The sequence below is a fragment of the Zophobas morio genome, unplaced genomic scaffold (assembly GCF_036711695.1).
Source record: "Zophobas morio isolate AGI-343-1 ecotype UQ-CSIRO unplaced genomic scaffold, CSIRO_AGI_Zmor_V1 ptg000014l, whole genome shotgun sequence".
NCBI classification, from domain to species: domain Eukaryota; kingdom Metazoa; phylum Arthropoda; class Insecta; order Coleoptera; family Tenebrionidae; genus Zophobas; species Zophobas morio.
Window position 1 is genome coordinate 22,024,971 of NW_026972119.1, and position 16,708 is coordinate 22,041,678.

A 16,708-nucleotide genomic window follows, 5' to 3' on the forward strand; every position below is an offset into this window, starting at 1 on the left:
GTTTTCATTTTTACAATTATCTCGTTTTTCGATGTTTTGATGCTCCGTTTTTTGTTTTGCAATTTTTCGATTTTTCAATTTCTCGCTTGTTCAATTATTTTATTAGAAATGTTTTCATCTCATTCATTTTTGGATTTGCAATTTTTTGAATTTTACATTTTGGAAAAATGTTTCGATTATTAAATTTTACACCGTGGCAGTTTTCAATGTTTTAAGTTTTTGGATTTTTATTTTGCATTTTTTTTACTTTTACAATTTTTGGATGTTTTAAATTTACGTTTTTTCGATGTTTCTCGATTTTTCAACTTTTTGTTCTTTCACTTTTTCAATTTTGTGATTTTTTTTTGATTTTGCAACTTTTCGTTTCTTCCGGTTTTTTTTTTGAACTTTTCTCATTTTCAATTTGAAATATTTCGATTTTTCAATCTTTCGATGTTTCAGTCTTACAACTTTTTGATTTTTCAATTTTCACTTTTACAATTATCTCGTTTTTCGATTTTTTGATGCTTCGTCTTTTGTTTTGCAATTTTTCGATTTTTCAATTTCTCGCTTCTTCAGTTATTTTATTAGAAATTTTTCTAGTTTTTATTTTAAAATTTTTCGATTTTTTAACTTTTGGATTTCGCAATGTTCGATGTTTCAAAGTCACGGTTTTTTGATTTTTCAATTGATTCCTCGTTTTTTCAGTGTTTAGAATTCCAGTTTTTAAAATTTTGATTTTTTTTAACTTTTCGATCACCCGATTTTCATTTTTTTTTTATTTAATTTTTCATATATCATAATATTCATAATTAACTTATTTTTCAATTTTAAAATTTTCTGTAAATTGATTTCACAATGTTGCAATTTTTCGATATTTATTTTGCACTTTTTTTTATTTTTCAACGTTTTGATTTTTAGTTTCTCGTTTTTTCAATTTTTTAAATTTTACGATTTTGCAATTTTCGATTTTTCAATTATTGTTTCTTCAGTTTTACGATCAGCAATTTTTTAAATAATATTTCCACTTTTGGAATTTTCAGTTTTTAAGATTTTGTAATTTTTCGATTTCTCAATCACTCGATTTTCAACTTCAAACCCCCAGTTGTCTTTTTTAAAAATGTAAAACTTTCTCGGAGGCGCCAAGTGGTTTTTTTTTAGAATATAAAATCTTCTCGGAGGTCCCAACTGTCTATTTTTAAGAATGTGAGACCTTCTCGGGGGTCCCAACTGTCTTTTTTAAAACTCTAAAACCTTCTCGGGGGGCCCAAACATATTTTTTTAAAAATGTGAAACCTTCTCGGGGGCCCTAATTGTATTTTTTTTATGTGAAAGCTTGTGGTCGGTCCCAGTTGTCTTTTTTAAAAATGGAAACCTTCTCGGGGGTCCCAACTGTCTGTTTTAAAAATGTACAACACTCTCGGGGGTCCCAACTAGCTGTTTTAAAAATATAAAACCTTGTCGAGGGCCCAAATGTATTTTTTTAAAACTGTGAAACTTTTTCGGGGGTCCCAACTGTCTTTTTTAAAAATGTAAAGCCTTCTCGAGAGCCACAAATGTATTTTTTTAAAAATGTGAAACCTTCTCGGGGGTCCCAACTGTCCTTTTTTTAATGTGAAACCTTCTCGGGGGTCCCAACTGTCTTTTTTAAAAATGTAAACCTTCTCGGGGGTTTCAATTGTCTGCTTTAAAAATGTAAAACCTTCTCGGGGGTCCCAACTGTCTGTTTTAAAATTGTACAACTTTCTCGGGGGTCTCAACTGTCTTTTTTAAAAATGTAAAGCCTTCTCGAGAGCCACAAATGTATTTTTTTAAAAATGTGAATCTTTCTCGGGGGTCCCAACAGTCTATTTTTAAGAATGTGAAACCTTCTCGGGGGTCCCAACTGTCCTTTTTTTTAATGTGAAACCTTCTCGGGGGTCCCAACTGTCTTTTTTAAAAATGTAAACCTTCTCGGGGGTTTCAACTGTTTGTTTTAAAAATGTAAAACCTTCTCGGGGGTCCCAACTGTCTGTTTTAAAAATGTACAACCTTCTCGGGGGTCCCAACTGGCTATTTTAAAAATATAAAACCTTGCCGAGGGCCCAAATGTACTTTTTTTAAAAGTGTGAAACTTTTTCGGGGTCCCAACTGTCTTTTTTAAAAATGTAAAGCCTTCTCGAGAGCCACAAATGTATTTTTTTAAAAATGTGAAACTTTCTCAGGGGTCCCATCAGTCTATTTTTAAGAATGTGAAACCTTCTCGGGGTCCCAACTGTCCTTTTTTTTAATGTGAAACCTTCTCGGGGGTCCCAACTGTCTTTTTTAAAAATGTAAACCTTCTCGGGGGTTTCAACTGTCTGTTTTAAAAATGTAAAACCTTCTCGGGGGTCCCAACTGTCTGTTTTAAAAATGTACAACCTTCTCGGGGGTCCCAACTGGCTGTTTTAAAAATATAAAACCTTGCCGAGGGCCCAAATGTACTTTTTTTAAAAGTGTGAAACTTTTTCGGGGTCCCAACTGTCTTTTTTAAAAATGTAAAGCCTTCTCGAGAGCCACAAATGTATTTTTTAAAAATGTGAAATTTTCTCGGGGGTCCCAACAGTCTATTTTTAAGAATGTGAAACCTTCTCGGGGGTCCCAACTGTCCTTTTTTTAATGTGAAACCTTCTCGGGGGTCCCAACGGTCTTTTTTAAAAATATAAACCTTCTCGGGGGTTTCAACTGTCTATTTTAAAAATGCAAAACCTTCTCGGGGGTCCCAACTGACTGTTTTAAAAATCTAAAACCTTGTTGAGGGCCCAAATGTATTTTTCTAAAACTGTGAAACTTTTTGGGGGGTCCCAACTGTCTTTTTTAAAAATGTAAAACCTTGTCGAGAGCCACAAATGTATTTTTTTTTTAATGTGAAACCTTCTCGGGGGTCCCAACGGTCTATTTTTAAGAATATGAAACCTTCTCGGGGGTCTGAACCGTCTTAAAAATGTAAAACCTCGGGAGCGCCAAATCTCTTTTTTTTTAATGTGAAACCTTCTCGAGGGTTCCAACTGTCCTTTTTAAAACTGAAAAACCTTCTCGGAGGCCCCAAATGTATTTTTTTTTATGTGAAACCTTGTCGTAGGTCCTAGTTGTCTTTTTGAAAAATGTAAAACCTCGGGAGCGCCAAATGTCCTTTTTTTAATGTGGAACCTTCTCGGGGGTCCCAAATATGTATATATTTTTTTAAGTGTGAAATCTTCTCGGGGGTGTCAGTTATCTTTTTTAAAAATGTAAATAAAATTTTCTCTGGGGCCCCAAATATATTTTTTTTTAATGTGAAACCTTCTCGGAGGTCCCAGTTATCTTTTTTAAAATTGTAAAACCTTCTCGGGAGCGCCAAATGTATTTCTTATAATGTGAAACCTTCTAGGTCGTCCCAACTGTCTTTTTTTAAAATATAAAATCTTCTCGGGGGTCCCAACTGTCTGTTTTAAAAATGTAAATGTACCACGAATATCAACCAGATCCCAGTAGTACACATTAGTTACTTCCAACTAAAATTTTTCCAGCATCAATGAAGACCCTTGCCAACACTACATCGAAGTCTGCTGCGACAAAACCAACCAAGTCGAAGTCCCACTAACCCCTCCTCCAACCAAACGCAGCGGCTGCGGCCACCACAATCCCGACGGCATCGACTTCCGCTTACCCCCCACCCGCGACACCCAAGCCCATTACGGAGAATTCCCCTGGATGGTGGCGGTCCTCCGCGAAACCACCGACGACAACCCCCAGAAATCTCACGTGTACCAGTGCGGGGGCAGCCTCATTACCGCCTCCGTCGTACTAACCGCCGCCCACTGCGTCACCAACAAGAACCACTTCAAAATCCGCGCCGGGGAATGGGACACCCAGACCAACAAAGAACTGTACCCGTACCAGGAGCGCGAAGTGGAAACCATCATAGTGCACCCCCAGTACTACCCCAAGACACTACACAACGATATAGCGTTACTCTTCTTGAAAACCCCGGTGGAAATCGCTGAGAACGTAAACGTGGTTTGCTTACCACCTCAAGGTGGTACCGTGGATCACGCCAGGTGTTATTCCAGTGGATGGGGGAAGGACGTGTTTGATAAGGACGATCGCTACCAGGTGATCCTGCACAAGATCGACCTTCCGGTGGTACCACGAGACACGTGCCAGGAAAGCTTGAGGAAGACGAGACTAGGGAAAGACTTTGATCTTCACGAGAGCTTTATTTGTGCAGGGGAGGCAGACAAAGACACGTGCAGAGGTGATGGTGGAGGTCCTTTAGCTTGCCCGATTCCAGGACAAAAGAATCGGTACCAGCAATCCGGGATTTTGGCATGGGGCATCGGCTGTGTCGACACTCCTCATGTCTTTGTCAACGTAGCCCTCTTCAGAAACTGGATTGACGAACAAATCAAGACCAAGGGTATAGAAACCCGATCTTACGAATACTAAAACCAGTTTTATTTTATAACCCAAATCTTCAATAAATAAAAACAATTAACTACTCCTATAATAAAATATTTGTTTTAATTTCGTTGCAAAACTGGGTAAGGTCAACGCAGGCACGGACTGTGGTTTTCCATTGAACGTTTAAGATAGCGTAATTGCTTGTGGAGGGGAGGTCAAGTTTACAGGTGAGAACTCGTGGGTTATTAAGGTTGTGATGAAAGTGTCACTGGTAATCTGTGACCAATTTTAGGTGACCAACACTGTGGTACCATCAGTTTTGAGAATGTGGAGGTTCGCTGGGCTATTTTTTTGTTCTGTGATAGTACTAGTACCAGTAAGGGGCGAGAATGAGTTCGTACCGACGAACTACGAAATACTAACTACACCCACGATGGGTAGTTTTGGGGCGCAGGAGAGGTGCGGAGAGGGTGAAGGGAAAGGGCTCCTCCATTGCGTCCCTTACCATAGATGTGACCCTGAAACGAATACGACGATACCAGAAGAACAAGAAGCACCGGAGATAGATTACAGTACTTTGATCGACATCAGGTAGGTTATGTTTGAACTCTTTTTTTTTCCTAAACACTAAATATAGCCATTTTTAAATTAATTCAACGTCGATAAGTCCACCAGTGGCCCGCTAGCACCGTTTTGGATAATAAACATATTTTTAGAATGGCTTATGATAACGTAATTAGTTTAAAATTGCTCTAACGTTTTTTTTTTCCGATAGAATTGCTGCACGGGAAGTTTCCAGCGACAATCACACAAGCCAAAATTACAGAAATTATACGCAGTGCGCAAAATTCAATAAAGTTTCCGGTGAATCTGGTGCATAAAATGTAAAAACTTGCTGCCAATATAAATAATTTACTCTATTATGTTTCAAGGAAGAGTTTATGTGGAATTTAAAAAATAATTGAGTATCCTTGCTGAATCCGTATTGTGTGTAAACGTTAGCACGATTGTGTGCAAAAATTAACTGTACATAAAATTGTGAGTCGGGTCTCGATGGCTTCGACCGGTCTAAAATGTAATTTTATTGCTGGTTAACGAACTGGAGTTTTTGAAATTATTCCAGGGTTGTAAAACCAGTTTGGAATAAAATCAACAAGAAGTAAGATAGGTATCTGTGTGCACGGCGACTTTTATAAATTTAATGAGAGGAGTCGGGAGAATTTCCAATACACTTTATTTATCATTCACATTCTTTTATGAAATGAATGTCTCCGTTTTCCTCATTATGGAGAATAAAGTGGTTGTCAAATCAATAGAAAACATTTTAAAGAGTTGATTAGGTAATGTTTTTGACTCATACTTAAATTAATAGGCCAAGAAACTAGTTTTAAATTAACGGGATTTAAAAAAAATGTTTTGATAAGAAACCTAAATGTAAATGATGTCATCGAGTATAACTGTAAATGGTTGTATTAGTTTCAAATTTTCAATAATTATGACCATTAAGCAAGAATGAACGTTCACAGAAACAGAATAATACTTTTCTTTCACTCAACACAGGAATTAATGATGTCATTTTACAGTTTTGTCGAAAAATCTTATTTCAGTATTAAAAAGTAACATTGTCTTGAACTTGTGATTTATGAATTCGTGTTGAATTTTTATTAAAGACATCGAGATTTTTGGAAAAAAAAAATAAATTTTATAACAATTTTTCGAACTTTCGATTTTTTGGATTTTGGATTTTTCGATTTCTCGAATTTTCCCAATTCCCTTTTGCAATTTTTCTCGATTTTTTAATTTTTCGATTTGTCGATTTCTCAATTTATCGAGGTTTCGACGTTTGTATTATTTGATTGTTCAGTTTATCGATTTTAAATTTTTTTAAATTTTGCGATTACCGATTTTTTTTTAATTTTCAATTTTTCAATTTTTAATTCTATTTCTGTTTCTCGACTTTTGGAATTCTCGATTTCTCGATCTTTCCATGATTCGATGGCTTTTTTAAGTTTTTGATTTTTAAAATTTGTTATTTTATTATATCCTATACATGGAGATTTTTGGAAAAAATTAGGAGTAAACATTTTTCGATCTATCAATTTTTTGAACTTTCGATTTTTCGATTTCTCCATTCTTTTTCGAATTTTTTATTTTTCTATAGTTCAGTTTTCGGATTTTTTGGTTTTTTGATTCTACAATTTCTCGACTTTTCGATTTCTCGATTTTTTAGTTTCTTAATTATTCGATTTTTCAATCTTTCGATTTTTTAGGTTTTTGGTTTTTTAAATTTTCCGTTTTCGATTTTTCGATGTCTGGATTTTTCAATTTCCCGAGTTTTCAATTTTTCATTTACTCGATTTTGTATTTTTCGATTACTTAATTTTCGACATTTCAGTTTTGGGATTTTTCAATTTTTTGATTCCTCAATTTCGCTTCCGTTCTAGATTTTTCGCTTCTTCAAATTTTCGATTTTTAAAATCTTCGATTTTTTTTTAATTTTAAAATTTTCAATTTTTCATTCTCAATTTTTCTACTTCTCGATTTTTTTATTCTTCGAGTTCCCGATCTTTTCATGTTTCGTATTCTCAACGTTTCAATATTTCAGTTTCTCGAAGTTGCGATTTTTCGAGTTCTCAATTTTTCTATTATTCTTCGATTTTTTAAATTTTTCGATTTATCAACTTCTCGATTTATCGAGATTTCGACGTTTCTGTTATTCATTTCAATTTCTCTTTTTTGTTAATTATTCAATTTTTCAAGTAGCGATTTTTATTATTTAAAATTTTTCAGTTTTTCTATTTATAATTTTTTTCGGCAATTTCGGGTTTTAGACTTCTCGAATTGTCGATTTCTACTTATACTTTTTATATTTTTTATACTCTGTATCCTTTTCCTCATTTTCGTCCTTTTCATCGTTTTCATTCTGTTGATACTTTTTATACTCTTTATACTCTCCTTTTCGTCCTTATCGCCCTTTTCGTCCTTTTCGTATTTCTCGTCCTTTTCGTCGTCATCATCCTCCTCATTCTCTTCATCCTTTTTATCCATTTCATCCTTTACGTCCTTTTCGTCCTTTTCGTCCTTCTCGTCCTTCTTGTCCTCTTCGTCCTTTTTGTCCTTTCCGTTCTTCTCGTCCTATTCGTCCATTACTTCCTCTTCGTCCTTCTCGTCCCCCTCGTCCTCCTCGTCCTCCTCGGCCTCCTCGGCCTCCTCGGCCTCCTCGTCCTTCTCGTCCTTCTCGTCCTTCTCGTCCTCTTCGTCCTCTTCGTCCTCTTCGTCCTCTTCGTCCTCTTCGTCCTCTTTGTCCTTTTCTTCCTTCTCGTCCTCTTCGTACTTCTCGTCCTCTTTATCCTCTTCGTCCCCTTCGTCCTTTTCGTCCTCTTCGTTCCCTTCGTCCTCTTCGTCCTTTTCCTCCTCTTCGTCCTTGATACTTTTTATACTCATTATCCTTTTCGTCCCTTTCGTCTTTTCCTTTTCGTCCTTCTTGTCCTTCTCATCCTCTTCGTCCTTGTCGTCCTCTTCGTCCACTTCGTCCTTTTTGTCCTTTCGTCTTTTTCTTCCTTTCGTCCTTTTCGTCCTATTCGTCCTTCTCGTCCTTCTCGTTCTTCTCGTCCTTCTAGTCCTTCTCGTCCTTTTAGTCCTTTTCGTCCTTGATACTTTTTATAGTTTTTATACTTGTTATACTCTTTATCCTTTTCGTCCTTTTCGTCTTTTCCTTTTCGTCCTTCTCATCCTTCTTGTTCTCTTCGTCCTTCTCGTCCTCTTCCTCCACTTCGTCCTTTTCGTCCTCTCATCCTTTTCTTCCTTTTCGTCCTTTTCCTCCTTCTCATCCTTCTCGTCCTCTTTGTTCTTCTCGTCCTTCGTACTTTTCGGCCTTTCGTCCTTTTTGTTCTTTTCGTCCTTTATGTTCATTTAGTCCTTTTCGTCCTTCTTGTTCTCTTCGTCCTTCTCGTCCTCTTCCTCCACTTCGTCCTTTTCGTCCTTTCATCCTTTTCATCCTTTTCGTCCTTTTCGTCCTTTTAGTCCTTTTCGTCCTTGATACTTTTTATAGTTTTCTTTTCGTCCTTTTCGTCTTTCCATTTCCTCCTTCTCATCCTTCTCGTCCTTCTCATCCTTCTCGTCCTTCTCGTCCTCTTCGTTCTTCTCATCCTCCGTCCACTTCGTCCTTTTCATCCTTTTCGTCCTTTTCGTCCTTCTCGTCCTTCTCGTCTTTCTCGTCCTCTTCGTCCTTTTTGTCCTTTTCGTCCTTCTCGTCCTATTCGTCCATTTCTTCCTCTTCGTCCTTCTCGTCCCCCTCGTCCTCCTCATCCTCCTTGTCCTCCTCGTCCTTCTCGTCCTCTTCGTCCTCTTCGTCCTTTTCATCCTTTTCATCGTTTTCGTCCTTTTCGTCCCCCTCGTCTTCGTCGTCCTCCTCGTCCTCGTCCGTATCGCCCTCCCCGTCCTTCTCGTCCTCTTCGTCCTCTTCGTCCTCTTCGTCCTTTTCTTCCTTCTCGTCCTCTTCGTACTTCTCGTCCTCTTTATCCTCTTCGTCCCCTTCGTCCTTTTCGTCCTCTTCGTTCCCTTCGTCCTTGTCGTCCTCTTCGTCCACTTCGTCCTTTTTGTCCTTTCGTCCTTTTCTTCCTTTCGTCCTTTTCGTCCTATTCGTCCTTTTTGTCCTTCTCGTCCTTCTCGTCCTTCTCGTTCTTCTCGTCCTTCTAGTCCTTCTCGTCCTATTCGTCCTTGATACTATTTATACTTCTTATAGTTTTTATACTTGTTATACTTTTTATCCTTTTCGTCCTTTTCGTCTTTTCCTTTTCGTCCTTCTCGTCCTTCTTGTTCTCTTCGTCCTTCTCGTCCTCTTCCTCCACTTCGTCATTTTCGTCCTTTCATCCTTTTCATCCTTTTCGTCCTTGTCGTCCTTCTCGTCCTCTTCGTTCTTCTCGTCCTCCGTCCACTTCGTCCTTTCGTTCTTTTCGTCCTTTCGTCCTTTTCGTCCTTTTTGTTCTTTTCGTCCTTTTCATCCTTTTCGTCTTTTCGTCCTTTTCGTCCTTTTCGTCCTTTTCGTCCTTTTAGTCCTTTTCGTCCTTGACACTTTTTATAGTTTTCTTTTCGTCCTTTTCGTCTTTTCCTTTTCCTCCTCATCCTTCTCGTCCTTCTCGTCCCCTTCGTTCTTCTCGTCCTCCGTCCACTTCGTCCTTTTCGTCCTTTCGTCCTTTTCGTTCTTTTCATCCTTTTTGTTCTTTTCGTCCTTTTCCTCATTTTCGTCCTTTTCGTCCTTTTCATCCTTTTCGTTCTTTTCATCCTTTTCGTCCTCTTCGTCCTATTTTTACTTTTTATACTTTTTATACTTTTTATACTTTTTATACTTTTTATACTTTTTATACTTTTTATACTTTTTATACTTTTTATACTTTTTATACTTTTTATACTTTTTATACTTTTTATACTTTTTATACTTTTTATACTTTTTATACTTTTTATACTTTTTATACTTTTTATACTTTTTATACTTTTTATACTTTTTATACTTTTTATACTTTTTATACTTTTTATACTTTTTATACTTTTTATACTTTTTATACTTTTTATACTTTTTATACTTTTTATACTTTTCTTCCTTTCCTTTTCGTCATTCTCGTCCTTTTCGTCCTTTTCATCCTCTTCATCGTCTTTCGACTTTTTAATTTCTCGATTTTTCGACTTTTCGACTTCTCGGTTTTAGATTTTTCAATTTTTAAATTTTTCGATTCATAGTTTTATTTTAAATTATAATTTTCAGTTTCACTTCTCGACTTTTTTGATTTCACGACCTCTTTTCATCTTTTAATTTCGCAACGTTTCTATATTTCAATTTTTCTGGATTTTTTAATTTATCGATTTTTCGACTTATGGAGATTTCGACGTTTCTATTATTCGACTGTTTAATTTATCTTTTTTTTAATTTTTTGATTTTTCGATTATAGATCTTTATTATTTAAAATTTTTCAGTTTTTCAATTGTAAGTTTTCGATTTTGCGCCATTTGGATTTCTCAAGTTTTCGACTGCTCGACTTTTCAATTTCTCAATCTTTCCATGTTTCGATTTCTCGGATGTTTTAATTTTTCAATTTTTCGACTTTAGATCAGGTTTTTAAATTTTTCTATTTTTCAACTTTTCAAATTTTCAATTCTTCGATTTTTTAATTTTTCGGTTATCGAATTTAAAATTTTTTTCAGTTTTTCAATTTCTCGATGTTGCAATTTTTCAATGTTTCGATTTTTCAGTTTTAGGATATTCCGTTTTTTCAATTTGACGTTTGACGATTCTTTGATTTTTTGCTTTTTTTTAAGTGTTTCGTTCTCGATTTCTCGATGTTTTAATTTTTCGATTTTGCGCCTTTTCGATGTCTTGGTTTTTTGACAGTTTTTCGGATTTTCATTTTTTTCGATTTTTAATTTTTCAATTTTTCGTTATGTCGATTTATCAGTTTTTCGATATTTCAATTTTATAATTTTTTCGTCCAATCCAACATTTCGATGATTCGTTTGTTCAGTTTCCCCATATCATGAGAAGAAAACGTTGCCTAATTGAACTTTTCACAATTCCAGGTTAGGCGAAGACAGCCCTTGCACCGAAATTCTCCACGTCTGCTGCCCAATCGGAAACCACGGAACCTCCCCCATGCCCCCCACCCCAACCGGGCCAACCCCCCCCACACCATCCCCAACCCCAACCCCCGCCCCACCCGAACCCACCCCCGACCACAAACCCCCCCCCAGCCGCCTATCCCAATGCGGAATCCGCAACATCAACGGCGTCGGCTTCAAAATCACCGGCAACACCCACAACGAAGCCGAATACGGCGAATTCCCGTGGATGGTCGCCATCTTGAAAACCAACTACAACCCATCAGTCGACCCGGTTCTGGCGGAGTGCGGCGGCTCCCTAATCGCACCCAGAGTAGTCCTAACGGGAGCCCACTGCGTCGGAAAGTAACTCTCCACGCTCAAACAAAACACCCCAACTCACTCAAGTTTTAGGTTCAACCCCGAAGACCTCAAGGTTCGCGCCGGCGAGTGGGAAACCCAGAGCCAAAACGAGCGCTACCCCTACCAGGAACGCAACGTCAAAGAAATAATCATCCACGAAAAATTCGACGACAAGCATCTGTTCAACGACGTGGCGCTCCTGGTTTTGGAAAAGCCGTTTTCTAAGGCTAGACACATCGGGACGGTTTGTCTGCCGGAACAGGATGAAGAGGTTGTATCGAAGGAGTGCTATGCGACTGGGTGGGGGAAGGATTTGTTCGGGCGCGAGGGTCAGTTTCAGGTGATCCTCAAAAAGATTGATTTGCCTATAGTGCCTAGGAAGGAGTGTGAAGCGGCTCTTAGGGACACAAGACTTGGACATAACTTCGAGTTGGACGCTAGCTTCGTCTGCGCTGGGGGCGTTCCTGGAAAAGACACCTGCACGGTGGGTTATGGTACAATCGCACGCAAATGTTTTGAGCCTATGGGCGGATCATTTTTGCCTGCCCTCACCGAAGAAGGCGGTCCAAATCCTTCAAGGGCAGAATTTGTAGGTAGGCTCAAACTACAACGAAGTTTACATTTGGTAAGAAATATTTATGGCTCACACCAGTTCTCTCGAATTTGTCGGAGAAGATTTAGCAGGTAGTTGTTCCCATAAAATAATGGTCACTTTCGTTCGAGAGTAACGATGGTCCGGACATGAATTATTTTGCTTTATAACATATTTCAACCAATTGTTCCGTATAAAAAATTTCATCACTTTTTCAAATAAAATACTCTTAAAAAAAAAAACGATATTGTCGTTGAGTGACATGTAACTGGCATAATAATAAAAACGTGCCATTTTTGTTAACTGATATTTTTTTCATAAATGTCGCAAATTTATTAAATTTGTCTAATCATCCCCACCAATAATCTGATGACGTCAATTCAAATTTATGCATAGGAAATGGGTTTTAAATTGTATACAGTAACATAGTCCTACACATGTAGTTTATGACTCCGTGTTGAGTTTTTATCCGAAACGTCCAGATTTTTGGAAAAAAAATCAAAATTATAAAACAATATTTTGCAATTTAATTTTGACTTTGCAAAATCGAATAATTTGAAATCTTGCAGATGTTTTAAAGTCATGATAAACATAATACATTTTTAATTAAAATATATTTGCTTATCCCCTCTAAAAAATTTATGACGTCACCTCAAAATTTTGCAGAATAAATCCTATCTTAAATGTATAAAATATGATGAGTTTCTATACTTGTGATTTATCACTGCATTAATATTTTTTAGATTTGGTTATACAGGGTGTCTCAAAAAAGTTAATGACTGAGTCAATTTATTTTATTGAAGAAATCAAGAATAGCAAAACTGAATACTTTGAAATATTGTAGATGTTTTGAAATTTTTGTAAGCATGGTAACTTTTTCGAAAATTTGATTAATCAAATATGCGCAAAATCAAAAATCGGAAAAACTGAAATTCACTAATGCAAAAAACAGAAAATCGAAAAATACAAATCGTAAAAATCGAAAATCTAAAAATGGCTAATCAAAAAATCGAAAATTCAATGAATCAAATACCTAGGTCGATCGAAAAGTGGAAATTCACAAACCTCAAAAATCGAAAAATCGAAAATTGAAAAACGGGAAAACCAAAAAATCGAAAAGTCAAAAATTTGTAATATTGAAAATTAAAAAAATCAAAAACAAAAATACAAAAAATCGGAAATTAATATAATCAAAATATATAAAGTAGAAAAAAATTGCAAAGCCTAAAAACTGAAACGAACAGAAAAATTGGAAAAACAAAAATTCGAAAAATCTAAAATCGAAAAAGTGGAAAATCGAAAATCTGAATAAAGAAACTTGGAAATTCTGAAAATTGAATTCGAAAACCAAAAAATCGGGAAGTAAAAAAATTGAAGTCTAACAGTTGAGAATAGAAAAACTGAAAAACCGAAAATTCTAAAAATCGACAATGGACAAATTGAAATTCGCAAAATTTAAATTGAAAAATTGAACATAGAAAAATCGATGAATTGAAAAATCGAAAATTCGACTACTCAAATTTTCGAAAAATCGAAAAATCATAAAACTGAAAAATCCAAAATTCTAATGATCGAAAGTCTGAAAACTGAAAATCGAAAATTCTGAAAAGCGGAAAATAGAATATCGAAAAATTTAAAAGAAAGAAAATTGAAATCTAAGAACCCAAGAATGGAAAAATTAAAAATCAAAAATTCGAAAAATCAAAACCGAAAAATTCAAACATTTAAAAAGAAAATCGAAAAATCAAACATCTGAAATTTGAAACTCGAAAATTTGGAAAATCGAAAAGTAAAAAAATTGAAGTCTAAAAATGGAAAACTGAACAATCGAAAATTCGAAAATCAAATATCGAAAAATCGAAAAGCCGAAAAATCGAAAATTTGATAAATCAGATATGCGAAAAACAGAAAATCTGAAAATACAAAACTGGAAAATCAAAAATTTAAAAATGGAAAAACCGAAAATCGAAAATTCAATGAATCTAATACGTAGGTCGATCGAAAAACTGGAAATTCACAAATCTGAAAAATCGAAAATTTGCAAGATTGAAAAACCGAGAATTGAAAAATCAAAAAACCGAAAAATCGAAAAATAGGAAAACCGAAAATCCATAATATTGAAAACTCTAAAAGTCGACAATTCAAAAATCAAAAAATTGGAAGTAAAATAATCGAAAAATCGAAAAGTAAACAAATTGCAAAGCCTAAAAACTGACGAACAGAAAAATCGAAAAATCATAAAATCAAAAAGGGGAAAATCGAAAACTGGAAATTGAAAAATCGAAGATTGGAAAATCGAAAAATCTAAAATCGGAATATCGAGAATCGACAAATTAAAAAACCGAAAAATCGAAAAATTAAAAATTGGAAATCGAAAAATGAAAAAAAAAACGAAAATTCAAAAATCGAATAATTCGAAACTAAAATAATAGAAAAGTGGAAAAGTAAAAATTGCAAAGTCTCAAAAATGACGAACAGAAAAATCGAAAAATATCTAAAAATGGAAAATCGAAAAATCGAAAATCGGAAAATGGAAAAACCGAAACTTCGATGAAACAAATACTCGACAAAACGAAAAGTAAAAAAATTGCAAAGCCTAAAAATTGAAAAATCAAAAAACCGGAAAATTGAAAATCGAAAAAACGACGATCGAAAAAAAATAAAAAAATCGAAAAGTGGAAAATCGGAAAGTAACAAAATTGACATCTAAAAGCTGAAGAAGGGAAAATTCTAAAACGCAACAATCGAAAAAAGCAAAATTAAAAATTGAAAATTTGAAAAATGGAAAATCGAAAACTCGAATATCGAGATTTTGAAAAATCGTAAAAATGATAATCGAAAAATGGAAATGCTCAAAAATCGAAAATTCGATTAATCAATATTCTAAAAATCGAAAAAACGGACACAAATCCACAAAACTGAAAAATCGAAAATCGAAATACGAAAAATTAAAAAACCGAAAAATTGAAAAATCCCAAATCGTAAAATGGAAAAACCGAAAATTCAAAAATTAAACTATCGGAAAGCAAAATATAATCGAAAAATGCAAAAAATTGCAAAATCTAAAAACTGACGAACAGAAAAATCCAAAAATCTAAAAATGGAAAGACGAAAAATCGAAAATTGAAAGAATGGCAATTCAAAAAATCGAAACATCGAAAAATAAAAAAAAACGAAAAATTAAAAAATCGAAAAACGAAAAAACTAAAAACTCGAAACTTCAAAATACCGCAAATTTGAAAAATCAGAAAATTGGTAAGTAATAAAATCGAAAAGTTGATAGAAAAATTGAAACTGAAAAATCTAATTCGATGAAATGGTTGGTCGAAAAAACGAAAAATCGAAAATCGAAGTGACCTTTTTTTGAGACAGACTGTATAAGTAAATCTAAAAAATATTACTGCAATGATAAATCACAGGTATAGACTCATCATATCAAATTTTACGATGACGTCATGCATTTTTTGGCGAAGATAAGCAAATACATTTTGATCGTAGCTTTGAAAGTATTCTTCGACTTTCGTTCTATTTCAAAATTTACTCTTTGTATATTTCAGTGGTCACAACGAGTTCACTAACTACGCTGAAGTATGCCAAGATTAAATTTGTCACCGAAAAGATGTCGGAAGTAATAAACGGATAAAGTAAAGCGTCAAACATGATTGATAAACTTTGAACCAAAATTATGAAGTTTATAAACTGAACATTTTTTTTGTTTTTTGAAATGTAGTACACTTCAAAAAATGTCCGTGACTTATTTTAGTATGAATTTTATAACTATGGTTGGCACAATTAGACCTAATATTGGTGTGGTTTTGAGCATATTCTCGATTTTATTAGAGCAGAATAGGTTTTTTTTTCTAATTTTATAACTTACGGAAACTAATAGCACATCACAGATATTGCAAAAAAAATTGGGCTCAGGTTCCAACTAATTGACAAGATTTCAAAGCATTCAGTTTTGCAATTCTTGATTTCTTCAATAAAATAAATTTACTCAGTCATTATTTTTTTTGAGTCACCCTGTATGTATAAACAAATCCAAAAAATATAAATGGAATGGTAAATCACAAGTATAGACTCATCATATTCTGAACATTTGAGATAGGGTATTTATAACATTAAAACTAATTCAGAGTAAGAATTTGGTCATCACGTAAATTTCGTTGTAGTTTGAGCCTACCTACAAATTCTGCCCTTGGACGATTTGGACCGCCTCCTTCGATGACGATCGGCAAAAATGATCCGCCCATAGGCTCAAAACATTTGCGTGCAATTGTACGACTAGGTGGTACTTAAAGTAATCAATTGTGGGTTATAGGGTGACGGTGGAAGTCCCCTTGTGTGTCCAGACCCGAAAAACCCAGGTCGGTATGTGCAAGTTGGAATCGTGGCTTGGGGAATTGGTTGTGGGACCGAGGTCCCAGGAGTTTACGCTGACGTTGCGAAATTTAGAAATTGGGTGGACCAGACCATGCAAAGACTGAACCTTAGCAATAAGCCATACGTTGCTTAAATTTCTATATTGTTTAGCAATCCTTGATCTCTGACTTAAGTCTGTACACATAATAAAGTTTTGATATGATTGTGGTATCTGTGACCTTTTGACCGACTGCAGCTCACTTTCTACGAAACGATAATTTAAAAGTGGATTGTCCGTGAACTCCTTATCAGGTGGGTTTTCCTCTTGTTTTTGTTCCAACGAATTGATAAAACCATATCCCACCACGTAACAAATGTCGTTAACACTGGAGTCGTGCATAAGGTAAACCTGTTTCATCGACG

General features: G+C 35.1%; 2 protein-coding genes across 4 annotated transcripts; both read left to right on the top strand.

The window, feature by feature from the left end:
• The first annotated feature begins 3,604 nt into the window (after positions 1-3,604).
• Positions 3,605-4,511, top strand: LOC135128648 (phenoloxidase-activating factor 2-like). Its single transcript, XM_064055613.1, has one exon. It carries the CDS (start codon positions 3,691-3,693, stop codon positions 4,423-4,425), a length of 735 nt encoding a protein of 244 aa, XP_063911683.1. The 5' UTR covers positions 3,605-3,690; the 3' UTR covers positions 4,426-4,511.
• Positions 4,512-4,524: 13 nt separating this feature from the next.
• On the top strand, positions 4,525-16,516 carry LOC135128642 (phenoloxidase-activating factor 2-like). 3 transcript variants are annotated; one of them, XM_064055606.1, is made up of 5 exons: positions 4,525-4,607; positions 4,673-4,971; positions 10,951-11,334; positions 11,377-11,815; positions 16,245-16,516. In XM_064055606.1, the coding sequence occupies exons 2-5, from the start codon at positions 4,706-4,708 to the stop codon at positions 16,437-16,439; spliced, it is 1,284 nt and encodes a 427-aa protein (XP_063911676.1). In that variant the 5' UTR covers positions 4,525-4,607; positions 4,673-4,705; the 3' UTR covers positions 16,440-16,516. The 3 variants fall into 3 exon arrangements, with proteins under 3 accessions (XP_063911676.1, XP_063911677.1, XP_063911678.1); XM_064055607.1 differs by having other exon boundaries at positions 4,599-4,617; XM_064055608.1 differs by lacking the exon at positions 4,525-4,607 and having other exon boundaries at positions 4,624-4,971; positions 11,383-11,815.
• Positions 16,517-16,708: the final 192 nt, after the last annotated feature.